This window comes from Geospiza fortis, unplaced genomic scaffold (assembly GCF_000277835.1).
Source record: "Geospiza fortis unplaced genomic scaffold, GeoFor_1.0 scaffold118, whole genome shotgun sequence".
In the NCBI taxonomy this organism is placed as follows: Eukaryota; Metazoa; Chordata; class Aves; order Passeriformes; family Thraupidae; genus Geospiza; species Geospiza fortis.
In genome coordinates, this window is record NW_005054380.1 from 3,312,702 (window position 1) to 3,339,735 (window position 27,034).

The following is a 27,034-nucleotide window of genomic DNA, read 5'->3' on the forward strand; positions in this document are numbered from 1 at the left end:
GTGGAGCTGTCAAGGCCCAGGTGCCTGGCCTGGCCCAGCAGGTGCCACTGGAGCCCTGCCTGTGTCCCAGCAGCCAGGCTCGCTGTGCCTTCCCCACCACACTGCTGAGAGTTGTGAAATACAAAGCTGTGTTTGGTGTCAGGTACATCCAGGCAATGTGTGTGTTTGTGATTGCGATATGTGTGGAAACTGACCATGGGACAGTTGCGAATTCTAATAATAACTGAGGAAAGTAAAGCATGGAAGAAGGCCTTTAAACCTATCTTTTGTTTGCAATTAGCCTTAGTTGATTTAGGAGCATTGGAATTAAAGCGTTAAGGATGTGGCTTTTTGCTTGTAGCTAAGCCTTAAAGAGTTTTGCAGTAATAACCTTTTGAAGTACAATTTTAGAATATTGCTTGTATCCTTGAAACTATAGCTTTGGAATATATATAAAGGAAATACGCTTATCTCACACCTTAATAAAGCAGAGAAAACAGCTTGAGAAAGGAAAATGAACATCAACTCAAGGATTTATAGTTTAGACCAAGGGAAGCTGCACGTCAATGTTATGAGATTTATAGTCCTTGCAATTAAAAGGTGGACCCACATTTGGGGAGCTGGACACCACCAGATGGGATTCATCTTTCTTCTTTCGGAAACCAGACCCCCACCACCTGGGGATACTCCTTTTGAGATACATCCTGAGAAAAACTAAATCGCAATAGTGTATAGAATTGTGATGTAAAAATTGGGAATAGAAACTGCTGATGAGTAAAAATTGGGAATAGAAACTGCTGAGAAAGCTTATGAGTACCCCTATAAATACCTGTAAGCCCCAACTATTGGTGTGCAGTTGGAGGGAAAACTTCCCCCGCTGTACCCAGCGCTGTATTGCTCATACTTTACCATATTAATTAATAAATTGATTGCTGCTTGAATATTGGCCTAGTCAAGCTTCTCATTTATAACAGGGTGTGCAATTACTGCTCAAATGCTGGTGTGGATGTCACCCTCTCACCAAGCACTGTGCATTTTTCTGAACAATAATTAGCAGAAATGAAGAAATTTGGCATGCGGGGTCACAAAGTATAATGGTGAACTTCAAAAACATAAGAAATGCCATGCAGCCCAGTGATCTGGCACAGGCAGGTCTTGCTCTGTGTTCTGGAAATCCTGCCTCATGCCATGGGTGTTATATATAATTATTTTGCATTTGAGTGTTCTGCAGTAGCACTGCTAGGGGTTTCATTAGCTTGCTGCCTTGTAAAACCAGCTTTATAAGAGCTGATTGAAGATGTTTTCTTTATTACTTAAATTTATCTTCCATTTGTGTGTGAGCTCAGTTTCTGAAATTTGCCTTAGGATATGCTAAGTGTGTTTTACTAGTTGAAAGAAAATTACAGAAGTGTTGATAGACAAAAAATCGCTCTAAATGGCTTCTCAACAGGAACTCTTGAAGTTTTAGCAAGAGTTTGTTTTGACAGATAAGTTGGTGCTTTCACTAAATCAGCAGTTTGTTTGCTTAAAAATAGGCTCCCAGAGCTGCAGTTCTGCGTGAATCCTCTTTTTCTGTAAATCAATATATTGTGCATTGTGGATGACTGGCTCATACATGCAAACAGGAGGACTTAGAATAGTTTAGACAATTCTTCTGTAGAAGAAGAAAAAGCTTATTTGTTAGTGTGATATGGGCACAAAGAATAGGAAGGGAGTTGAGTCAGGTGTTGAGTGATCACTAAGATTATTGGAGCAGTAATTATAAAGATCATACTGCAGGAAATACAAGATACAGGAGATGATCATAATCTCTTGAGTTGTGGAAATGCTGCAAAACTGTGCAGGGAGTGGTGTTGTGTGAGGCCAGTGAGATCCTGCACTACCCAGCAAACACTGGCTACGAGGTGTTGGCCAGTCTGGTCCTTTTTTACTTATTTTCTGCATAGTTCTGGGTTAGTGGAGGATCACTGGCCTTATCACCAGATGAAACTGCTGCAGAGCTCTATGTCTAAGTATTGTCAAGTGTTTTATGAACAGTTAGAATATAATTAATGCCTGTCGTACAAAATGGGATTATTTCATTATTTTCCCTGATACAGAAAAATAACATTAAGGATGTTATGCTGTGGTTGTATCTACATGTTTGCTGTTTAAGGACAGCAGAAAATCTGAAATAACCTCAGAATATTTAGTAAATGCACAAACAGGGATGTTAAAAATATGGCAGTTTACTGTTGGTGTGCAGGAATAGTGGTTTCAAAATTCCATGTTGCTGAGTTGTATTCCTTGTTGCTGTTCAGGCAATGGGCAGCCTGTAAGCATGATTATTTTGCAGGATGATTAAGAATGTTAATAACATATAATATTCTTAAGAATACTCAGAAAAACATGTAGGATATTATCATGGGAGTATCTCTGTGGATAATTCAGTGGCTGGACTCTGGGAGCAGACACTCTTGTGCCCCACTGTGGAATTCTAGTTACAAACTTGCAGCAACTCACAGGCTAAAAAAAATGTGTTGTTCACTTGTATTCACAGGCTCTGTTTTGTGTGTGTTGAGAAGATAATCTTTGTAACCTTGTGCTAAGCAATAATTCTGCTCAAATTTTACAGAGTACAAAATTGTTGAAGGCAATGCTGTGTTCATTATTAACTGGACGTTCAATATTTGCATGTATTTCAGACTGCGTGAGTCCTGTGCTCAATTTATTATTTATATTTCTTGTGCTTTGTCAGTGTGTGCTTTTTGTGGTGAATTTTCTCCTTTAGACCCTTTAGACTACCGATTCTCTGTAGCAGTGCAGCAGAAAGAGTTGGGATTGGAAACTGAAAACAGAGAAGTAGTTTCATTCAGAAGAAAAAACTCATTCCAAGTAAATGGAGCCATAAGTCATGTTTAGGTTTTAGAGATGTAACTGATGGAGAGGTTTTGTTGGTTCTTCTGTGGAAGGGAATACAGCCTGAAATAAAGGAATGGCAAGAGTGAAGTGTGCTGTGATTTGAATTATAATCTCAGGAGAGGAGGAGACACTTCAGCTGAGGCTGCTTTCTCTGGTTGCCACCAGGGCACTTGGAATTTGGGCCACAGGCAGTTTTCTATGAGGTGACTTGTTCACCGAGAACTTTTTGTTTTGCTGGGAAAATTTGCTCCACAGAGTGAGCAGGTCTGTCTCAGACAAACCCCCCTGTGCATTGTCAAAGGCAGCGTTTGCTGTGTTTTGAGCCATCTTCTGTGTTAGACGTGAAAAAGCCCAGATGATTTTTATAGGCTTGGATGAGTTGCTGCTCTGGTGAATTCTGCGGTGAGGAGAGGAGCAGATCTTGGGATTTCTCTGAAGCTGCAGTGGGACTTGTGTTCTCTGACTAAAAGTCTGGTGTGGAGATTGGAAGGAGCAGCTTCATGGTTCTGATACAGTGAATTTGATAGGAAATGATGTATTCTGTTATGGCTTTCAGTGAAAGTCCAACAAATGGGGTCCACCTGAATCACTGGAATTTAATAATAATAATGATATGACTCACCATGTGGCCCTGAAAAAGCTGTTTTGGAGGGTTACAGCATCATATTGGGCTGTGTGTAATATATATGTCCTCCTTGTAAAATCCTTTGTGGCTGGAGTGAGTAACTTCTTGATGAGTAAATGAAATACTGCCCCAGATTACACATTTTCCATTTTTGCTCACCCAGGTACATATGTTCATTATTAAAGGGAAGGTGGGGATATACAGGTAAATATTTGTCACTGTTGTGGAGGATTGCTTTTGGTGACAGCAAATGCTGGGAACTTACTGACTGGAGTAACTTCTCTGTGGCAGCAGAGAATTATTATTATTATTAACAGCATGAGAAACTCTCATATCCAGTCATATTTTTAGGGATATTTGTGTACTGTGGTTTGCTATGATTTGGGTCAGCTACTAATGTGTTTTATTTCCTGACTTTCAAAATCTATCTCACAATTCTAATACTTTTAGTGTCATTTGGTGTAACTCAGCTGGTCCCAGTGCATCTGCATGAATTGATATGAAGTGATGATGTGGCCCAGTAAAAGAATGGAATCGGGCAGCTTTGAACTTGTTCAAATCTAAATTTCATCTAAATTAATCTAGATTCCCCCTCACAGGAGGAGATAAGGCTTTAATCCTGTGCTAGGATTTGGTTTATTTCTGCTTTTTGCAGAACTGTTTCCCTCAAGGGTGAGTGACTCATAGCGTGCGTGCACGTATTAGTGCCTTGTTCTCCAGTTTACTAATTGAACAGCTCATGAATCAGACTGTGCTGCTCAGCACTCCATTCTGCTGCTGATAATTAATCAGATATGGCTCTAATTACTGACTTTCAGCAGAACTTAAGTGTGGTCATCTGTAACGTCATCTGTTATTGACATATTGTAGGAATACAGGCACCAGGGAAAGAACTTGCAGGAACTATCTAATGAAAATCATGATGCTTTGTCCATCATGAAGCCTTTTTTATATAGCTTGTGTGGCTTCCCCATCTGGAGGTGACTGCCCTTTTCTGCATTGCCACACGTTGTTGGAAGCTTCCCAAGCTGCAGACTGGCATTTCTAGGGATGCACTGCTTGCCCAGGGCTGCTGGAACACGGGCCCAGAGCAGGGCACACAGACTCTGTGTTTAAACTTCCCCCAGTGTTTGATTTCTCAAGGGAGCTTAGCTGAAAAATCAGTTTACTCTCTTTTTTTTCTGTTACTTTGAGTAAGGTGTTCTAATGATTTGAAGTGTTCTAATGATTTGAAGTGTTCTAATGATTTGAAGCCCCCCAGGTAATTAATACCAGCTGACATAGGAACTGAATCAGAAAATTTTGTTTCAAATACTAAAAGTTGTCCTGGACCTGTTGAATAGGTGTAGGATGCACCATATTTGGGGATAGTAAAAATAAAAACACTGATTAAAAAAAAATTATATATATATGGAGTGTTTGTGAGTTTATAGATGTATAATACCTTGTGAGATGCTTTTTCATTACGTGTTTATTTTCTATAAGTACAATCTTGGTTTGTTGTGTTGGGTTTTTTCTGTTTTCTTTTTTGGTTTTGTTTGTTTTTTTGGTAGTGGTGGTGGTTTGATTTTTGAATTTCCATGGTCAGTATGTCAAGTTATCACTAAAAGGCACAGGTTGAAGTCTTTCCCTCGAGTTTCCGGGGTATAAATGAGTAAGAGCTGCAACAAAACTGTCCAACACCTTTGTTTCAGGTGAGGAGTAGTCTGTAGAATTAAAAGCAAAGCAAAAGCAGTCATTCAGTTGAGATGGCAAATAAAGGAACGGCTATGGAAATATAAACTGCACTTGATCAGAACAGGAGGGAGCATGGGAGGGCCGTGAGCCAGCAATGAGAGCTCCATCCAGATGCTGATGTTTTGCTCAGTTTCAGGGCAGAAACGCCTTCCCCCATGCAATGGAGATACATTTACAGAATTGCTGATACTGAACAAAAGAACAGTTTTGGTTTTTTCTGAATAAAGAAGCTATACATTTTGCATACAGTTTTCATGTGGGAGTTTTTGTATTTGCACAGGGACAGTAAAGCAGAGGAGAGAGCAGGGTGCAGTGAAAGGAGCTTCCTCCAGCTGCTCCCATCACAGACCATAAAACTTGCTGTCTTTCAGTGGCTCTAGAGCCAGCGTTTTCTCCCCAGTATGTCTCCCCTAGTATGACGAGAATTGAGGAAAGTAGAATAAAAACATTATAAAACAATTGTATTCATTACTAGATGCTGGAGGTACAGATAGCACTTAGTGCTTCAGAGGATTTTCTCAGTAAAAAGGTTCAAATGTCAAAGGTTCAAAAAGTCACAAATGACAATATTAACACTTGTTACTTGGTGCACTGGGTGCTGTTCCGTGGTACAGTCCCAGTCTTCAGGTTGTAAATCCTCCGTAAATGAACTGATTGGGTTGGCAGCTATAAAACATGGACTTGACATGGATTTAACCATTATTATTAATTTTTTCTAAGTCAGAGAAAGGGGAGAGGGAAAAAGGGACTGTAAGAACTGGTAACTACAAGAAGTGGGCTCTGAGCTGCAGCTACAGTGCAGAAGGAGAATGAGATTTGGCTGATCAGAACACACAATCTGTGCTGGGTTTGGTCTGTTATCCCAAGACTGGGCTCTGAAGTTTGGGGTGCAGGTGTCTCCTGCTGGAAGCCTGTTCTGTTTGATGGAGGGGCTGGAGGCCAGGGAAGGGAGGAGAGTGGTGTTTGTATGATACACAGGTGTGAGCAATGTAGAGATTTCAAATTCTAGGAAAAGACTTGGGATTTGCAGACATGGATGTGGGACACAATTGTTTTTATCATGCCAGTTGTATTCTGGATTAGTGTGAAAAAGAGTTGTGCAAGTAAATAGCTCCAAGCACAGTGGATTTAAACTGGTTTTTGCTACATTTTTAGTAGATGACTGACAATTTAACATGACAGGGTTTTTTGTAAACACCCCTGCAAGGCTCCTCACAGCTTTTTAATGCCCTGCAGATTTCCTGACGCTGCTGTGCTTCCTCTGCCCTGCTGCTCCCTCTGCAGGTGCACTGTCCATTGCTCTGCAGCCCAGCAGAGGAGCCGCACATGCCAATGCTGATAATCTGGCAGGAAGTGTTTGCCAGCAGGCTGACCCCCAGTGCTGCCTGCCCGGCTCCCAGGAAGTCACACTTTAGGATTGGATGTTGCACGTGAGGTTTTGTCACATGTTGCAAAGGTTCATTGAAAGAAGTTACTTAAAAAAAAAAAAATTGCTTTTGTAGCAGGCCTGCGGGTTCCAACGTTATCAATGGCCACCAAGACAGAACAAAATCTTTCTCTCTAATAAAAGCAAGTTAAAAATTAAAAAGAAATAAAAAAAAATTTCAGGATTTAGTAATAGGAATGTCAATTTCTAAAAGTGTGTTGTAGCCATGTCTGTGTGTGGGGAAGCAGAATGTATTGGTGTTTTCCTAATTAATATCCAGGAACAGCTGTGTTCCTGAGCAGGCAGGTGCTGAATGCTGGGACAGGACTGATCTCTGGACACTGCACTGGTGCTCCAGGAACACCCAGTCCTGGAAACAGCTCCTTTTATGTCAGGAATCAAGGGCAGACTCCTCTTTCTCAAGTTTGTCTTTTAATTTTTTTTCTTCAGGGAGGAGCTGTAATGTTTTGCTGTCAGGATGAGGAGCAGAATCCCTGTCATCCTCCTGGCCTGTGGCTCCTTTAACCCCACCACCAACATGCACATGCGTTTGTTTGAGCTGGCCAGAGACCACCTGCACCAGACAGGTCAGTGAGGCCTGGGAAAAGCAAGAAAGAGTTTTAATACCCTCTTAGATCAGCTCTTACTTTACAGCTGGGTTCATTTTAATATTCTTTACTGATATTAATGTAAAGCTTTCATGGGATATTCAATATAGAAAGTCTGGCATTACCTCAGTGTATAAGCAAGTATAATGAGTGCTCATGCAAAGAGAGTAAAAGTTTTATCAGCAGTTTGAGGATCCTGCTCATGGCACTGGCTGAACCTTGTGAAATAATATGGTTAATAATTTTGAAACTTAGGAAAATCTTTTATGTTCTAATTCTGTGCTTTTCTGATACAATGTGTTTCAATATGAAGAAGAGTTCAGGTAGCAGTTTTGATAGCTGGGGGAAATTGGAGAAAAGATGAAATGTTAATTATTCATTATCTGTCTTCACTAAGAGGCGCTTCATCTATCCTAAAAAGATCAGGAAAGCAAGATGCCACAGGCTAGAATGTTTTGGAAACAAAAGAGCAAGGTGGTAACATCAGGAATTTAAGAAAGAATCAGAAATGCCACTGGAAAGCCTTGAACTCTAAGCTTGAGCAGCTCCTTACTTGCTCAGGGATTTTTTTTCCATCTGCAGCTAATATATGCAGGTATATTTCTGCAAGTGGTTGGGAGGGAATCATTATTTATTGGAATCTGACAGAGAAGATTCTAGGGAGGTGGTTCAGTAGGAACCTAAACTGCAAATAATAGTGAAAGGAATTTGGCTGTCAAATTGAGCAGGGGGAGAGAACCTGGGAACCCACTGATATCAGTGTGCAGTAAAAGCAGCAGTTGCACACTCAGAATATCCTGTGAGGAAACCTTGACTGTCATGAGGAGGAACTACAGAGCTGGCTCTGAGAGCAGCCTCTACAAGTCTGTTTTCCTAGAATTAACATTATTTTGTTGCTCCTGCAGGACTAGAAATAAAGGGTTAAAAAGAGATTTTAATTTACTTTTTTCACTGTAGTTTTATAACTGATTCTGCTGCCCAGATATGCAAAGAGTAGAAAGGTAATATGAGACCAACTGGTAATTCTGTTTAAGTCATAAATTGTAGTCCAGTAACATTTCTCTTTGCCTTTAAAGAAGGACTAAACTGGGAAATTAATTATTATTCTGTCTGAATCAATTTAATGTCTGGTCTGCCCCAGGGTCAGTTTAGAAAGTCTCCACCCCTTAGTCAGGGTAGTTTGCTTAAAATCTAGTAATAATCATATTAAAAATGAAATTTTTAAAGGTTGAAATGGAAATTGTGCATTATATTACACCTGATGTCAATGCCTAGTTCTGGGTAGGGTGTGACTTGCCTTTTGGCTTCTTATTTTAATTTGTGAAGCCTTACAAGTACAAGGACTTTCTGCATTGGATAATCCTTCTTTGGTGTCTGGGCTGCTTACAGCATTGTCTTTGCACTTTCTGAAAGCTTCACCCAGCGTGGCAGCAAAGTCAGAGCCCTCAGTTTGCCTGCAGCAGCTTCACCCATCCCGAGCAAAGGTGGCTGCCCCTGCAGGAGCTCCAGGAGCAGCTGGATGTGTTTGTGCTGTGTGCATGGGTGTGTGGTTTCTATGTGTGGGTACTCAAACCCCACCTGTGGCCCCTCCTCGACAGGGAACTCAGTTTCTCAAGCAGATGGGGTTGGCAGCATGCTATAAAAATGACTGATTCTGGATGCCTCTTTTATAGCAGAACCATTCCTACCCAGCAAATTTATTGGTCATTCTCTCATGGTTTCAGCCCTGTTTCCACTTCTGGGGTTAGCAGGGAAGGAGAGGAGAAATTGGAGCTTATTTGCTGAGAAGCAGCAGCAGCTGCAGCCTGGGAGCTGATGGAGGGGCTGGAGAACAGGAGTTGTCTGACTTGAGGCAGCAGAGATTCCCTTTCAGAGGGAACAGTTCACTTTGGAGCTGACACCTACACTGGATGCATGAAACAAGTGAGGAATTAATTGATTCGTGTGAGGGATGTGTTTCCTAGGCTTGGGAATGGCTTCATCCTCCTGCTGCTTCAGTAGTGCTGCTCCATCACAAATCAGGCTGAAATGATGAGTTGGGCCATGGCTTGGCTGGAGTTCAGTCATCAACCCTGGAAGTGTACCAAGGACGTGTGGATGTGGCACTTGGGGACATGTTCTCTAGTGCTGAGTTACTGGTTGGACTCAGTTATCTTAGAGGGCTTTTCCAACCTCAGCAGTTCCAGGATTCTGTGACTTCAGAGGCAGGTTTCAGTGCCATGAATGATGTGACTATCCCTGATGTGCATCCTGACTGACATCTCCAGTAATTCTGTCTGCCAGCTTTTTGTATATCACGTCAGTTTCTAATGCTGCCTAATCTTATTTTTCATACATCCCTATTTTAAGTAAGACATTTTATTGGGTTTCTTTAAGTGCCGTTTCATTGCCACATGTCAAGTAATTCATCCTTTTTCTGTTAATATCAGCCAATAAATCTTGTCATGCTGCCTTTTAAATACAGCACACATAGCTGTGTGTGCCTGAATGACTCAAATAATTCTCTTTACCTGGATTTTCTGTCTACTCTTTTGAATCTGGCACTTTACACATCCGCAGACAAAGCTAAAATTTTCCAATATTCAGTCCCTTGTTTTAAATTGTTTTTTGAAACTTGCAGTGACTGTGGCAGATGCCTTTAGAGTCTATGAATACCTAATATCAAGTACTTTTACTTCTCTGTGACTGTATTCCTCATTTGACCATAAAGACCAAAGAAATAGAAGTAGAATCAATCTATCTGAGTTACTTTTAATCTTGTTTCCCAAGGGTTGGCAGTGGAGGATACTTACATCCCCAACTTTCCAGGTGAGACCAAAAGCGATGCAGGTCAAATGAGGAGGGTGTGAAAGACAAGATGTTTTATCTGTGGCAAGACAAATGCCAGGGGAAGGTGAAGGATAATGAGTTATTATCTTATGAAAACTGGGGAAAATGGGACACCATTAATGGGTTGCTATCACAGTGTGGCTCTCTGCAACCCCAAGTATGGTCCAGCCGGGGGGAACAGCAAAAACAGAGGGACAGGAATTATGGACTTGTCCAAATATAAAGAACTTTATTAGCAATATAACAAAGGCAGAAACATGATCATCTGAGGGGCAAGATCCAAAGACAGGGGGGCGTGGGGAGCATAACAAGATGCAGGGGTATTCTGAGGGTGAGGGTCCGCTCACCAACACCAGCTCAGAACATGACCTTGAACGTGACAGTTCCAAACTAACTGAGAACAAGAGCCCGAAACATGACCTAATCTAGAATAGATCCATTAGCATCCCATTAGCATCCAATTAGCATAGTGACTCCCATGAGCACACTCTTCTCGCCATGACCTGACCAGGTATCTCCCTTTCAGTATCCCACTTCCCGTGGTCTCAGGTTGGTGCCTCCTGGATGTGCTAACGAGGCTAAACCACTGCTCATCTCAGCTGGCTGAATTCCTCCAGCTTCTGTCAAATGCATTCCTGTTCACTGGCTAGGGTAACACCAGCAAGCTGCAGAGCTTCTCTTGGGAGATTTTCCCTTGACACTGAGAGGAAAATGAGTAGCGAGCAAGAGTTAAATGCATGGAAGTGTTTCATTTATTTGCTTTTCTGTAGTGGTTATTTACTTTTGTTATTGACTTCTGGCATAATTTCTCCCAGTGAATTACAGACTTACTACCAGAAGAAATTAATCTTTAGAAGCCCCACCAAAATACACAAACAATTTTGTATGAATTGGCATTTGATAAATTTGCTTTAGTATTAATAAGCTAATTAAGAATTACAATTTGTGTTAGTGTTTGTGACAATTTACAGTGACACCTTGATAACAGAAAACTAAATACCTATTTTCCTTAATAATCTCCTTTAACATGTTTGAGGGACAGTCTTTGTTTCATTCCTTTTGTTATATTTAGTTTTCTGAGCACTAGCCAGTTCTCCTAAACAGTTCTTAGATAATGTAAGTTCATAGCAAGAGGAACTTTTTTGCTGCTTTTGGTAGGTATATCTTGAAAAACAAAGCCACTTGAGGGCCTGGAGGACTTTTACACATATTTAGGACAAGTAATAATAACAAACTACATGATGAAAACAAATACAATTCCAGAGAAATAGAATTTGAAGATAATTCTAGACCAAGGAAGGTATGAAACAACCTGTAATAATTTATGGGAGAGAGAAGAGAATTGCAATGGACATTAATAAAAGCCTGAGGTGACAGAATTTAATTATTTCTTCTTCACACACCTGCCAGAACTGAGGGGCATATTTGACCAAGTGAACTTCTAAATTACTGAATTGGAAAGAAGTTATTTAGAGCCAGTAATAAAATTATTTCCTATATTTTGACAGCTAAAGTTTGTGTGGAAGGCTCTCGTGGATGCTGCTAGCACAGTGCTGGTTACTCCATTGTGAATCTTCTCAAGCCATTCCTGTGTTTGACTCTTTGAAGTGTTACCAACCTTGTTTTTCTTTTCCAGTTGGTTTCATTTCTGCTTGGGAACAAGCTGATATGGCACCAGAAGCTCTTATCTCATTTCATTTATGCAGCTCAAGGGCAGATTAGAGACTGAAATCTTTCCGTCTCACAAGGATGTGGCAGACCCATATGCTTGGTTAGCATGAGCTCACAGAAATATGATTTTTTTCCTTTAATATATTCATTTAAGTTATAAGGGAAGAACTTATATCTGTAGAAATGTAAAGAAAGTGAAACATGGCAAATAAAATCATCATGTAGGAAAAACCTTTTAATAAGGTTAACATAGTACTGAATTCAAACTGCAGTTTGAAAAAAAGTTTCCTTCCCTTTAAACGAGAAATGAATTTAAACTGTAATTTCTTTCCCTTTAAATGACAACTTGTTATAGCACTGTATAATACCAGAGTATGAGAGAATAATTGTTGTTCATAAATCAAGTGGAATTATTTCCAATTTCAGATCAAGAGAAGGACTTAATTATATACACATCTTTGCATGATGCTGGAAAATTTTATCTTGCTCATTTTTCCTTTAATGAGAATATTTTAAAACAGAGGATGGTTTGAGCTGACATCTTAAGAGGATGTAAATCTCATTGAATCTTACTGCTGGTTTTTTAAGTCCAATTCAATGAAGTTCTTTTGAAAATTTTATTGCATCAAAATAAATGTGACATTGCTAGAGTGACATTTTCGTGTTGGAATATTAAATTGTCATGTACCAGTATCAGAAATGTCAGGGGTGCTGTTTTCCTTACAAAGCAATAAAGGTAGCATGCTGCATTGAAGTTTCTCTATTAAAATAATTGAATTAGAAAAAAGGACAAGGATTTTTTTCCCTCTTCAGTAGCATATTTATCATAGTTATTTAAAATGCATGTGCTACATTAGAAATCATTTTGTTCATTTCTGTTCAGCTGAAACACTCTTCCTCTCCTCTCAATTTCTCAAGGCTTGCAGCTTGTGGTGGTGCTTTATTTTTGTTTGCTGGTTTGGGGCCAGAACTGCAAAGTCTAACCAGTCTGTTGTGTTAATGGTTATGTTGTGTTACAGGGGTAGAAAACCAGGGGCATATTGTCAAATGTATTTGACATGGTCAGCCAGATAGAAAGGCATTTAGTGGCTGCTGAGCTGATGTATGGAGCACAATGCTCCAAGTCTTGTTTTAGACTCCCTTAGCCCCATCTTTGTGCTTCAATCTTCTGATTTGTCTGAAGCACATCTACCACAGCTGCAGTAATATGCTGTAATTCTTGCTTTAACACAAAGGAAGGCACAATGATTCTGATAAATAACAATGATCAGATATCTAAGAACAAAGAAGTGGTCAGTTAAGTCATTCTTTGCTCTGGCTATACCAACTGTACTAACTGGACTATGAAAATTAATTCCATCTAACAATTTTGATAGTGTGCAACACCAATTATTACTATGTCTACATGGTTTAAAATTGTCTGTTTACTCAGCTTTCCTTTTTGGGTCATTTATTAGGATAAACATGATAGTAATTGTGAGCAGTTCACAGAGGAGCAAAACATTTGCATTTTAATTTTGTAATTGCTGGGAATGGATTAATAACAAAACCCAAATCAAGTTGTCCATAGCATCTCAAACCTTTGCCCTTAACCATGATGTTACCCTTTGAAGAGGTTGGACTAGGTGAGCTCCCAAGGCCCTATCCACCCTAAATTTTCAAGATTCTGTGAAGAGACCTAATTTTCGTATTTTTCTTTTCTTTTTTCCCAAAGGAAGGTATCAGGTGATTGAAGGCATAATGTCTCCTGTCAGTGATAGCTATGGGAAGCAAGGCTTGGTGTCAGCAAGGCACCGGGTGGCAATGGCCAGACTGGCCCTGGAGACATCTGACTGGATCCGTGTGGATCCCTGGGAGAGCCAGCAGGACACCTGGACAGAGACAGTGAAAGTATTAAGGTGATTACATTATCTTCTTCCTATCTTTATGAAATTACTGACTGCCAAAATTCTGCCATGTCAATGCACAGAACTTGCTCCTCTAAAACACTCAGTCAGGACTCCCCACCACGAATCTTTCATTTGCTTCCCCCAGACCTGAGCAATAACCATGGTCCTGCCCTTGTGTCCTTCAAGTAGTTGGATGCATGTGGAAAGCCTCTGCAAAATGATGGCCACTGCTGGGTTCTGCAGGAAAAGTTCCTGCCTCTCATGTTACCTTTCTTGGGTGTAAGTCTCTAAGCAGGTGACAGAGAGCTTGTGATCAGAAAGTAAGAGAGTTCACAAATGATGCTGCTCTTCAGGAGCATCTCTGTTCCAGGTTAGCTATGGTAGCAGTATTATGCCTCCAGGTTTATCTGTGCACACATCCTTGTAAAGTTTTCTTATTAACGCTATTGGTAAATTAAGCCCAAGCCCATAACTGTTGATGTTTTCTTCAAAATCTCGGAGTTTGCTTTGGTTTTGTGCTGGGAGGAGAAATTAAACAAGTTGTCCAAAACTTGATGCAAGGACCTTGAAACGTCCTTTCCGTATGGTAATAAATGCATGTGGGGCAGGGAGTGAAAACACAAACTTCTTGTGCTAACTGCTCTTTGGAAAAGGTGCTACAGAATGTAACAGATACCATGAAACTGGAAGCCTTCATGGAAGTCGACAGCAAATGTGCTGTAAGAGCTATCACTGATTCTTCATTTTTATCCCCATTTTCCAGGTGACTTTCTAAGTGGAAACAGGTGTTCAAGGCTCTAAATTGTGCTCTCCAACAGCTGCCCCAAAAGCTCTTGTAGCTCTTTGTGAAAGCTGTTAAAAGCCAGACCTGTTACCTTACAAAAGCATCCATAAGAATTCATTGGAAACTTACAAGACAAAGTAGAGCCTTTTAAAACTGCTTTTATTTGCTTCCTTGAAGGAACACAGACATCCAGTTGCTCCTTTTGCCCCTTCCCTCCAGGCAGCAGAGCAGGATCAGAGTGGGAGGTTTTCTATCTTTGCAGAAAACTCTATTCTTTCTCTAATCATAACTGTTATGTCCTAGTTTGAGAAGTCACCAAATGCTGTCCTACAGTATGGCCTGGTTATGGGGCTTTTGTCCTAAACTTCAGTTCAGTCAAACCATTTTCCTCCAGAGCAGCAGTCTCAGATCTTACAGATCAGGTGATCCTACTTTGGTCTCACACAGCTCCAACTGAAGTGAGTACTGCTTGCAAGACAGGGTTCGTAAATTATAAATCCACTTCTGAGTTCTTCAGGATAAGAAATCCAGTAAGTAAAACCTATATGAATAATTTTCTGCTCAGGCAATGTGGTATGAACAGCCAAACTTCCCATCTGCCTAAAAAGTGAACCTCTAGTTATATTAGGAAATCAACAAAACATTAAAATGGATGCTCGTTAAGGAGAGAAACGAGCTTAAATCTTGTTTTGTCCACAAATGTTGATGTGTATTAATGAGCTGAACCAGTGCAATAATCCAGTGCTGAACCTTGTCCCTTGAATGGGGAAGCAGCATTTTGATTAAATGCAGGTGTTTGTGCTTTACACTGTATTTTAAGTGTCACAGGTGAAAAAAAGATTAAAAAAGAGCAGATCCTTACTAAGTATAAACAGGCAATGGTTTATTGTAGAGTTGTTGTTCTTCACATTCATTCAGAGTTAATCTATAGGTTCTTCACTCCTCAAAAAACCAAGGACTAACTGCTACCTTCACAATAAGCTCCCTCAGGTAGGAAACTTCACTACCAATAGAAAGAGATTTTCCCATTGCAAGGCAGAGGAAATCATTATTGTACCTAAGTGTCTCTTCTTATCAGTAGTTTGAGTTGTACACTTACCTGCAGTAGAACATTTAGTCCTGAAGCACATGAATGGCCTTTTCCTACAGTACTTGTTTTAACTGAGTGCGATAAAAATGTCACATTTCATCAAAACCTGTGGATTTTGCAGAGGATCCCAAGTAGCTGTGACACAAAAGAATTTAAAGCAGCAAAGCTCAAATCCCACTTATGGCAGTGCTGTTAAATGAGTATGGAAATCTTGGAGACTCTCCCAAGGCTTTTCTTAGAGAGGAGGAGGGAACATAATAGAGCTGTTTTCCACTTAGCTGCTGTTGATGAGTATTCCTAAACAAGGAAGAAGTATTGTCAGTAGGCAAAGGACTGCAGTCATTGCTCCTGTGGATTTGACTGGCATGCAGCTACACCACACAGTAATTAAAAATTGGCAAAGATCTGCATTACCCAACTTCTGTTGAGTTGTGCTTGTGATTTAGCTCTATAGTTACTCAAAGCTTCATACACAGTTCAGAAAACGCTTGAGAAGCTGGCAGATGGGTTTGTCCTTTTTGCTGTGTCTGAAGTAATGCAGCCCCACTTGCTCCAGCCCTTGAGCTGCTGAGCAGACCCAGGGCAGCTCAGATTTTGCAGTGTTTGTAGCTGCAGGGAGCTCTTTGCCAAAGGTTCTTGTTTTTGAATCCTGGCCCGAGAATGTCAGAGCACGACACACAGTCGGTGTGCTTGGCTATAGATAGCAGCAGCCTGTTTACAGCAAGGCAGGGTTAAAATTAGCTGTGTGGGAAGGCACAGACCAAGCTACTGGTACCCACTCTCTGCTGCCATATGTGCCTCACCTCTTGGCTGTGCAGTTTTCCTGGCCAGTGGCTGAGCACCAGAAATCACTGGAGGCTGCTTTGTAGCCTGCCTGGGTGTAGGTTCTTGACAATAAACTGCACATACTCAGCTTATTCCTATGGCTAAAGTGTTTGCACAATTAGAAGAGTGTACTTTTAAATCAGTAACCTGTGAATTCCTTCCTTACAGCAGACATTCCGAGGGTCAGCTGGGGCTTTGTACATGCACTGGATTCAGACTGTTCCTTGAAACTCAGAACCTTTGTGTTGCTGCAGCTGGATAAGAGCTGATGGTCACTGTGGCTCAATACATGCTGCACTGAAATTGGCCACAGCCTTGATTCTGTGTCTGCTTGTCCTGCCTGACCAGGAGCTTGCATCCTTGGAACAATGTTGGCTTGTGCTAATGTGAGCAATGATTAGGCCTGGCTCAGGATGGTGCAAGGCAGGAGCTGTTCTAAACGAGCAAGGTTGTGCTGATTTGGAAAGAAAAGGCCACTGCCATGAGGTAGCAATTGCAGGAGGGCCCAGAGATGGGGAGTGGTAAAGGATAAAGTAGCAAAAACCTGGAAAAACATGCAAAGGGATCCTTGCCTGCCTTCCTGGATCTGGACCCAGTAAAATTAGAAGCACGGCAGATGTCAAAAGTCTTATGAGAATTTTTAGTTTCTTGGAATTGTGATTCTTCTAATTAAAATAAACAGGAAAACAGCAAGGTGAAAACTCAGGAAACATATTTTTATGGAGAAGAGGAGGAGAGAGAACAAGAATGTCTTCTCCTCAAAACAGACCACATGTTACAAAAACACTATCATGAGGGATTGTATGTAGTCAAGAAATTACAGCTAGTGATTGAAGTGAGATTTAGTCCTGTTTCAGGCAAAAAAACCTCCTCTATGTTTTAAATGTAGTAGCTACCAAAATTGCCATAACGGAATAATTTCAAAAAGAATGTACAAACCAGGATGCCATTAAGGGGATCACATGTGAATTCACAAAATGTAACTACATTAATACTAATCTCATAACAGCACAAATGTGCCAAATTCCAAAAAAGTGGTATTCCAATCCAAAGGGCAGAAAAGTAGACCCTGTTCTGGTAAGGGAAAGTGCCAGGTAATCACTTTGTTGCATGTCTGAGAATTACCTCACACAGGAGCCTTTATTTTAAATGCAGGCACCATTATAATGAAGCACTCAGAACGTTCCAGTCCAAGGAGTTCACAAGAAACAAACATCCCACAGAAAGTTCTACGGGGGACTCCCTTTCTTGCCAGCAACCAGGTTGGTTCATGACTGTAAACATAATGCTGTGTTTATCATTGAAAACTCTGCAGCTTTACCAGATTAGTAGTGAGAAAATTGAACATAGTTGCTGGTGAGTTTTGAGGGTTGGAGCTGCGTGCCAAAACCAAGCCATGCCAAATGCCAACATAACTGCTGGGGCAGTTGTTCTGTAATAGCTCCCACACAGATAAGAGACCCTGGAGTTGTATTAATTCTTGATTTAATAAGCAACTCTTTAGCTCTGTCAGAGATGTACATTGTGGCCCTGCTTGTTTTGCAAAGCACAGAATACATTAATAAAAAATACAGGGATTGCTTAGAATTCTACTTCTAGTGTTAGACAATGGACAAAGTGTATGGATAGCACAGTAGTGACGCTGCCACGTGGATGTTTGCTGGCCAGAAAAGCTCCTGTTGGCAGTAGAGGCACGGCAGGCTCTGGTAACAATGTCAGTATACAGTTCCCTATCTAATCATTTTCCCTAGTCCTATGGCTTGCCAGGATGCTGCTGGATTTCTGATACATTGCCTTTTTCCTCTAGTATTTTAGCATCTCTTGGACATCAATAATACATTTCAGTTGTTCCTGGTTGTTAAGGAGTTGTATCTTTACAGTTGGTGGAGGAAAGATGTCACACTTTTGACACATCATCACTGGAATGTTTCTTACATTCTGAATCTCTCCTTCAAGGTGTTTGTAGAAGACTTGCAGATGTGCTAACCATCAAACGAGTGTAAAGTGAAGGCAAACCTCCTTTCCTCTTCATTTCACATGAATACAAGGCTGTGAAACTGCCTGGTCAATGTTTGTACAATGCTCAGGTGGAATAATGATGAGTCCTGTGGAAGAAGTTTGAGGAAAGAGTTCTGTGCTGGGGCTTAGGCAGTGAACAGCAAATAAGAAATAGAGACAATAAAGAACAGCAGGGCAGGATAGTGTGGAGTAGCCAGGTTCAACCAAGTCTAATCTTTATGCTAAATTATTTCTCTTTATTTCCTTCTTCCCCTTTTTGGATTGCTTGGGTGGAGTAAAAATTCTCCTTTAACTGTGTACGGATAATATTCAATATGCTTTGAATGATGATGAAGTAGGTGATAAAGTAGTTGTGACCAGACACATAAAAACCTAAACTGAATTTTTCTTGCAACTTTCTGAAAAAAAGCCTGGAGTAAAGGTAAATGATTTAAAAAATTATTTTTTTTAAATCTAAAGTGATGAGTTAAAACTGATTTTAAGTATAAACTTCCTAGACGACTGAGAAAAGATAAGACATCTGTTATTTCCTTTTGTCTTTCCAGTTCTACCAGAATTAAAGCTGCTCTGTGGGGCTGATTTTCTACAGACATTTAAAACACCCAATCTCTGGAAGGAAGAAGACATCAAAGAAATAGTGGGGAAGTTTGGTTTGGTCTGCATCAGCCGGGCTGGCTCTGATCCATCACAGCTCATCCAGGAATCAGACCTTTTATCTAAATTTCAGCACAATATTTTTCTAGTGAGAGAGTGGATCCAGAATGAAGTCAGTGCGACGCAGATCCGCTCTGCCCTGTGCAGAGGGCTGAGTGTGAAGTATCTGATCCCAGACTCTGTCATTGCCTACATTGCACAGCACAACGTCTACACAGCGGAGAGCGAGCGCAGGAACCAGGGGCAACTGCTGCAGCCCCTCAGGCTGCAAAACACAGCAATAAACCCTCTGAGGGACTGATTCCTGCACTGTGTGCCGTGTCAGACTATGACCCTTGTCGTGTAGATTTCTTGAGAAAGTTGTTTCTTATTAATAATGAAGGGAAAGTCCAAAATTTCTTGAAATCATGTGGTATTTTAAATCCATGAATCTCTGGTAGCATTCAAGAAAATTGGGATGCTCAGCTGTGTAGTTTAAAATACACAAGGAACAGCTTCTTTGTGAAAATAAAAGCAAGGAGATCTTCTCAATAAATATTCTTAGTATTTCAATAATTTCAGTAAGTCAATAAATATTATTTAAGGGTCAAATATAGTATTTTCCTAACTTGTAATTCTGCAATCCTTACTGTTCTAAACCAGCAAAATATAATGAACCATAACTTGAGAGAGAGAGGTACGTTTAAATATATATTACTTCTAAACTTTGACTTTATAAGGCCCTGAATAACTTTTTTGATTTTTGGTGATCTGGCCAAGACATGGAAATCGATCTTTCTTCCATGCAAGCACTTAAAAATGCACGTGCTACTTCTGCCACTTTTAAGGCTCTGGGTTCTCAAATGACTGGCAGTCCTCATCCCCACATTTGAAGCTGTGTCTTGGTTTGAAAGACAGATGTCTGCTGAGTAAGGCAGGAGCCTCCCTTGGAATGGAAAGTGTAAACCCCCTCCCTCTGAATTGTTATAAATTTGAAATTAAGGGGCTCTCAGGCAAAGATATGAGGATAGGAATGGCAGTTCTTTACTAATATGTATAAATAAAAAATTAAAAAAAAAAACAAACTAAAAACTACAACTTAATAGGGAAATGAAAATAAAATGTAGTAGTACAAAAACACTGCCAGAGTCAGACCATGCCCTGCCCCCCTGTGTGTCAGGGGTGGCACAGCCCCATCCCATGGGGGCTCAGCCCTCCTGCAGTGCCAGCTGTGCTGCTGCTGGAGCAGGGATCCTGCACAAGGGGGGAGTTTTCCTCTGCAGCTCCAGGGCTGCTGCAGATGGGCCTGGGCTCCCTCTGGCAATGCAGGGCAGCAGAAAGCTGCTCCTCTGGCAATGCAGTGGGCAAAGGCTGCTGTGCTGCTCCAGGCTCAGATTGGATCCAGGTAGGAATGCTTGGCTCCTCCCCTGGGCGCAGCATCTCCCCATGGGATGCTGGAATTGGATCAGCCCTGCAGGGACACTCAGTGGCCATGGCCAGCAGAGATCTCCTGGAGGGAGGATTGGCTGTGGGAGAGTTAAAAGAAAACTGCCCCACCTGGTTTTAACAGATGGTGATAGAATACACACTTCTGGTTACATCTTGCATTGCAACCTAAGACAAGTGGGTTTCTTTTCTTCTCCGTTCCAGAGTCTTCTCAAGAGCAAGCACTTGCCAAAGCCCCAGAGTAGACAAAATATCCAGTGGGGGCTTCAGTTGTACCATATGCAAACATCTGAGAGGCTCAGTACTTGAGCTCTGATGTCAGTGGGGAAAATCCGTGCTCCTCTCTGCTGTTTGCCTGTTATGCTGATTGAGTGTCTCTCATTTCTGACAGGAGTCACTTTCAGAGAATACAGAACTCTATAAAGTGCTCCCTCTGTGTTTCAGAGCTCCTCAACTGAAAGCATTCGTGCAGCAGTGATGTAGCATTTATCACTGTACAGAGTAACCACTGCTTCCCAGTACAAGTTTCCACCTAAGTGGTGCTTCTGAGCCCCCAGCTGGCCAAGCAGCTTCCACGGGTGGTTCTTTAGGATTCAGGAGCTTGTGGAACGACTTAAAGGAATACCAGACACAAATGGCTTTGACTGAAAGGGTCTGTATGATTGTTTTCTTGAAAAAAAGCATAAAGTAGCTGAAACCTATTCAAGAAGAAGAATTTGGCTCAAAAAAGACACAAGATAAGCACTTTTGTAGCTTTAGCTAATATTCCAGACTTCTATAGCTTTGGCTAATATCCCAAACGAAAACTATTTGAAAGGGTTTTTTTTTCTGAGTGGCAGGAAGAATGAAGAGTAATATGGTTAAAACGGATTTTCCTCACACAGTGATATGAAAGGTGAATATTTCATTTGTTTTAAATCAAGTCATCCTGCTGTCATGTTAGAAATCTCAAAGGTTCAGCCCTGTAGAAGGATTTAAAAGCAGCACTTCAGCAATAATCGGATTAGAAGGACTTGCATAGCTCCATGGTATAAAAAAGAGATAAAAGAAACCAGAGTTCCAACTTGCCACAAAGCAAGGCAGTGAGTTGTGGGGTGCAGAATCAACCCACGGTTCTGAGCCAGTGATTTTGACCATCACCTGGAGCAGGGATGCCTGCAGACTTCAATGGGTACTGGAAAATGGTCAGCAATGACAATTTTGAGGAGTATCTGAAAGCACTGGGTAAGGTTCCCTTCAAACTTCTTGAATGAATACTCAATGCCACCTCTCTTATTCTTTACGTGAATCTATTTTTTCTTGTACAGTCATAAGTCATTTTTGTGAGAAGTATTTTTTTTTCAGAAATGCACTTTAAGGATTGCCTTAAGCAAAACTGTTTTGCCTTAAGCAGCCTCTACCTTTTACCATCTTGAAGCTTACATTAACAGACATTAAACTACATAGCTTGAAGAGGTATGTGGTGGATTCCAAACATAAAAAATCTCCTATAATTTCAAAAGCAGTAAAATTTTCATATTTAATAAAGATTCAGTGTAGTACTTAATGCAATTTTTGTGTTTGTATTTGATGTTGTGTTAGTATCTCTATAGAAATATTAGAGGCCTTATTAACTGTCAAATACAAATGGTATTTTTTATAGATTTCACATAATTGGAAAATTGAAACATTAAGTTATTTAAGTTATAAGAATTAGGTTACATCCTTTTTCTGGATGGGAAGGCTGGTTTGAAAGATTGGGACATCTATTTATCTTTGTTCATTTCAGTTCTCCCTAGAAGCGACAAGCTTCTTTTTGTGGAAGACTTTTGGGATAAAAATAACTCTTTTTCTTTTTCAGATGTAAATGTTGCTGTAAGAAAAATAGCAAACTTGCTAAAGCCTGACAAAGAAATCCTTCAGAACGGGGATCATATGATCATTAAAACACTAAGCACTTTTAGAAACTACATCATGGAATTTGATGTAGGAAAGGAGTTTGAGGAGGATTTATCTGGGGTGGATGATCGCAAGTGCATGGTAAGAAGTAGAACTTCAACAATGGACAAAATGATTATTGATAACCTGAGGCCTTTCACAGAACACATCTTTTAAGCATCCTGGTGGCTATTCCTGAAATTATTTCTGTACTTCTCAGTTTGCCAAGAGGTACCTACAGTTTGGAGCATGCCTTTAGATTAGAGGAATGCTAATTTTAGTCAGGAGCACAAAGCAATTTTATCAATCAGTGAATAATAACCTCACTGAAGCTGTGCTCATTTATACTGGGATGTTTGTTAGACAGAAAGACATCCAGGGTCACTTCCAGAACCTCTTTAATGAGTAAGGTTTTACAGTAGAGGAAATCCACTGATTGCAAGGTCAGGCACTGCTCCTGTGTGAGAATGGCCAAGTGCTTAAAGATCGCCTGGGTGTTCTTATTAGAGTGCACACTTAATGAGCCCACTGGAACAAATCTTACTGAAATGAATAAGCAAACACTGGGGACTTTGTTTTACAATAGCTCCATTTTATGAGCTCTTTTTGCTTTTTAATTTAGGACTGATAAATATCAATTTACAGAGGAAAAACTTGAGAATAGCAAGTTCTCACCTATTAGTTTGGCAGCATGACACTGGCAATATTCTACAGTTAGGAAGTTGACAAATAAAAGAAAATTATCTCAGAAGGGACTCTAGAGGAGAAATCTCATAAAAGAGAATTAATAGGTTTACATTCTGAGAAAGATAGTGCTATTTAAAAACAATACTTTTCTCTCACACTAAGATTTGCAAATTTGCTTTTGCTCTGATCGTGGCAGGAAAGGGAAAAATGTGAAAACCAGAGAAAAAGAATGGTTGGCTACTGAGTGCCTCAGCAAATCCCTCTGTGGTCCTTGTTCCAGAGGGTACAAGTTTGAGAGTGCAGAATCCAACATTCACAGAAGAGAGGAGCAGCTGCATTTGCGTTTAGGAGAGTGCCCCAGTGGCAAAATTTTGGGATTTTGGTTACTGGAATGCTCTTAATTAGGATATTGAGGTCCAGATTCACTGAACAGTTAGGAGCCCAATAAAAGATTTAAGACTGAGGTGATTAAATTACCATCAAAGATAGCAATGTTCAAAACATCTGCCCCAAAGGTTTGTGTGTGCACAGAACTGTCCATGTGTAAGCATTATCTGTACTTGAACATCATTAATTCCCATCTGAAGGAGAACTAAGCCATACTCTGCATGGTGGAAAGAAGTAACATTTTATTATTTTTAACAAACCAAAATTCTGTACCCTATTTTGCTAAATTGAGTGATAAGGGAAGGATTCGAAATGTTAAACCAGAAAGAAGAAACTAGAGAGAGAGAATGTCAGTCACTACAACAACTGATTGATTTGGCATAGAAACTAGTTCAGCCTACTTTCAAAGGTTACTCCAACATTTCTCTGTTTACTGTTTAGTGGGAAATGCTTATTCAGCCTTGGAAGCAGAAGGGATCAGCAGCTTCCTGCCTGTTCCAAACAAACAGACAAAAACCCCAAACAACCAGGGGTAGTCACTGTCTCTGACTGGGTTTTTTAAGAAGGATTTAGGGATGTAATTCCACAAAACCCCCCAGAGATCTCTGTGTGTCTCTGTGTCTCCAGCTGTAGCTGGATAGTCCAGGTCACTGACCACTGGTGCTCCATTTGCCTTGCAGCAGCACATCACACTTTATAGTTCAATTTTCTCATTAAAGATTTCTTTTCTACATGAGACCTCTGTTTTGTCAATGAAATAACAGTACAAGAAGCTGTTTTGCTGAAGTGACTTCAGTCCAAATCTGATAGCCATAATGTCAGGCAAAATTTGCAGTTGTTAAGCAGCAAAATGACTCCAACAGTGCAGAAGGGGTCTTGTGAGAGAAGAGTCATGGAGCTTATAAAAGGTACTGGACCACATCCTGTGTGGTGTTACAAAGAAAACCACCATAAAAGCAGATGTTAAATATCATTCTTGGTGTTCCATTTGTTCATGTAGAGCCTGTGGAACTGCATGCCATAAAAGGCTTAATCATTAATAGTCAGCCTGTGTAATGGGAAAGGTTGTGAATCAATTATTGTTATTTATATTGTGGACTGAGCAGACCACGGGGCAAGTTTTATCCAAGGAGCTCGATATGTGAGCAGTACAAAGTAACATGGATAAGACAAATTACACATTAAACATTAATCTATACAGCAGAGCAATCATCAGGAGACTAACAAAAACAACCTTAGAATTAATCCTTCCTAGACATATAGATTGTTTTTTCTTTTAATGAGGAATATATCATCTAGCTAGAGTTAACATATCTGTAAAAATAATGTCAGCACAGTGGACAGGTTAGATCCTGTGTGTAATTCACTGAAATTGTGTTCACATTTCAGTTGTAAAACATATCCCTGAGCCAGTCAGGGTAGAGTGTAACTACAGTAATTCCAAATCAATGCTGTCCATGAGCAGGAAATGCTAAAAAGTTTTGCTGATACTTATTTTCGATGTTGGAGTTTTGACATTAGGAACTTGACAGTCTTGTGATAGTACAAGCTCTCCTCCTTTGCAGTTAGGGGATTTTTCATTTTTGTGGTTGGTCAGTCCTGGGAGCCTGTCTGAACTTTCTTGATCAGAGAGTTAATTGAGAAGGATAAACCTTAGCAATTTCAGTTTGTCCTTCTCCCCACCCTCAGCCTGGCTTTCTTGCATGCACATATTTTTGGGTGACTGTTCACTGCAGGAATAGAGGGAACAGCAGCTGGTGACCTCAGGTCCTTTAGGATGTTGTTTCTGTTGGGAAGTGAAAATTTGCAACTTTAGAAACACTAAAGCCCTGCAGTTTAGGTAAAGTTGCAGTTTCTGTGTTCTGCAAAGCCAAAGATGGGGATAGTTGAGCACAGGAGAGATCACAAATGACAGTTGGTGTCAATGCTCCTCAGGCTTTCCACCCAGGATTGGATCTCCTGGATAAAAGTTAAATCTATTCAGTTGGCAATTTTGTGAAAGAGATCTTTCTGCAACTTCAAACCTGCTTAACTATGCAGGGTTGTTAAAAACTTGGCAGCTTCAAGTACAAACGTAAAAATGAAAGTTCAGGAGCATCTTTCATTCCTTGCAAATGTTCCAAGGTGTACAGTAGATGGTGTAGAAGGAAGTTTAGAACATTAATTTGTGTTACATTTTTTCTCACGTGATGTGAATTGGAGCATGTAGTTAAGCTTCTACTGCTTTGAAGAGTTTGTTCATAGTTTTAATTGGCAACATATTATCAGATGGAGAATGTACAAGACAGAAATTTAAATGGAGAGCTCTGGCTTTGGTATTTCTCACACTGAGTCTTTGATCCTGCTGTCTTAATTCTCAGTGAAGCTCCAGTCTCATCATGAAATCTCAATTTTAAAGAGAATTTCTACAATCTCAAGTTCTGATTAATTTAGCATCTCAGGTGTTGCTCTAAGTATGAAACTTTGTTTCTTTTATATAAACATTACTGTGGAAAAAATTTACTGTGCAAGCAAGAGGAAGACCCTATTGAAAAAATTAATCCAAAACTATCTCTGACAGTATCTCTCATTTATCAGCAGATAGTTGTGCTTCCCTTTTTCCACTGTCAGTGATAACCAGTGAAGCTGGTGAAACACCTACAGTGTGAAATATAGGAATATAGCACATAGGAACAAGGCACATAAGCGTTCTGTACCTTCACAGTGTAATTTACTTAGTGTTTAGTAAAGAAATGGTGAAAAAGTTAACCGAAAAACCTTAAAATGCTGAAACAAAGGCTGAAGTTTCACATTGCAAGTCTTTGCATCCAATGATTCAAAGCAGATTGAAAATTGGATAGCTCAGATGCAAAAATCACTTTCTTAAAATTTTTAGTTTTCTAATGATTCTGCTGCTAAAGCCAGAGAAAACCTATGCATAATAATTATTCTCTGCTGTTCAGGCATTTGAAACACTGAATTGCTTTATCTTAGACTATTAATTAATCTATCTTATGCAGAATTAATCTCTTTTGACAGAAACTAAGGGTAAGTGATGTGTTAAAAAATCAAGAAAGATTTTATGTTCAAATTACAGAAGAGCAGAATTTTATGTCCTAAATATAGAAGAGCAGAATTTCTTGGATAAGTGAAAAGAGTTGTGTTATAACTGAGTATTTGTCCAAGCATATGAGAGATGCTTTGGTAACTCAGAACCTTGTGCTCTCTGATACAGTAATTTTCTTCTTCCATTGAAGCAGGAAATGAAATGACAAAGGCAGGGAACTGGGAAACAGAGAAAACCGCAAGAATTTTAAACTGAATGTGGGAAATAATACAACTTAACCATTTAGTCATCTAAACCTGAATACAAGTGGGATATAGCCATGGATAAGTTATCAAGTGGGTGTTTAGGTTTCCTTTATTGGAACTAACAGAACCTGTAGTCCTAGTTAAAACCTGCTGGGGCAGGGTGAGGAGGATTTGGGAGTTGTGGAATTCCCACATCAGATCTAGAATACTTTTTACCACGTGAAATGTCAGTTAGTGTTTGAAACAGCCACACAAGGACTGTTCACAGACACCTGAGGGTGCCATGTCCT

At 40.2% G+C, this 27,034-nt stretch overlaps 2 protein-coding genes across 3 annotated transcripts in view; both read left to right on the top strand.

Annotated features, from left to right (window-relative positions):
- The first annotated feature begins 7,146 nt into the window (after positions 1–7,146).
- NMNAT3 (nicotinamide nucleotide adenylyltransferase 3) lies at positions 7,147–19,702 on the top strand. 2 transcript variants are annotated; one of them, XM_005425120.2, is made up of 4 exons: positions 7,147–7,255; positions 13,491–13,674; positions 17,520–17,626; positions 18,929–19,702. In XM_005425120.2, exons 1-4 carry the CDS (start codon positions 7,147–7,149, stop codon positions 19,336–19,338), a joined length of 810 nt encoding a protein of 269 aa, XP_005425177.1. In that variant the 3' UTR covers positions 19,339–19,702. The 2 variants fall into 2 exon arrangements, with proteins under 2 accessions (XP_005425177.1, XP_030916200.1); XM_031060340.1 differs by lacking the exons at positions 13,491–13,674; positions 17,520–17,626.
- A 1,821-nt stretch (positions 19,703–21,523) lies between these two features.
- Positions 21,524–27,034, top strand: part of RBP1 (retinol binding protein 1) — a 16,905-nt gene continuing 11,394 nt past the window's right edge. Inside the window, exons 1-2 of the mRNA XM_005425077.2 lie at positions 21,524–21,686; positions 22,303–22,481. Of these exons, the coding sequence (XP_005425134.1) occupies positions 21,614–21,686; positions 22,303–22,481 (252 nt within the window). The 5' untranslated portion in view covers positions 21,524–21,613. The remainder of the gene's footprint in view (positions 21,687–22,302; positions 22,482–27,034) is intronic.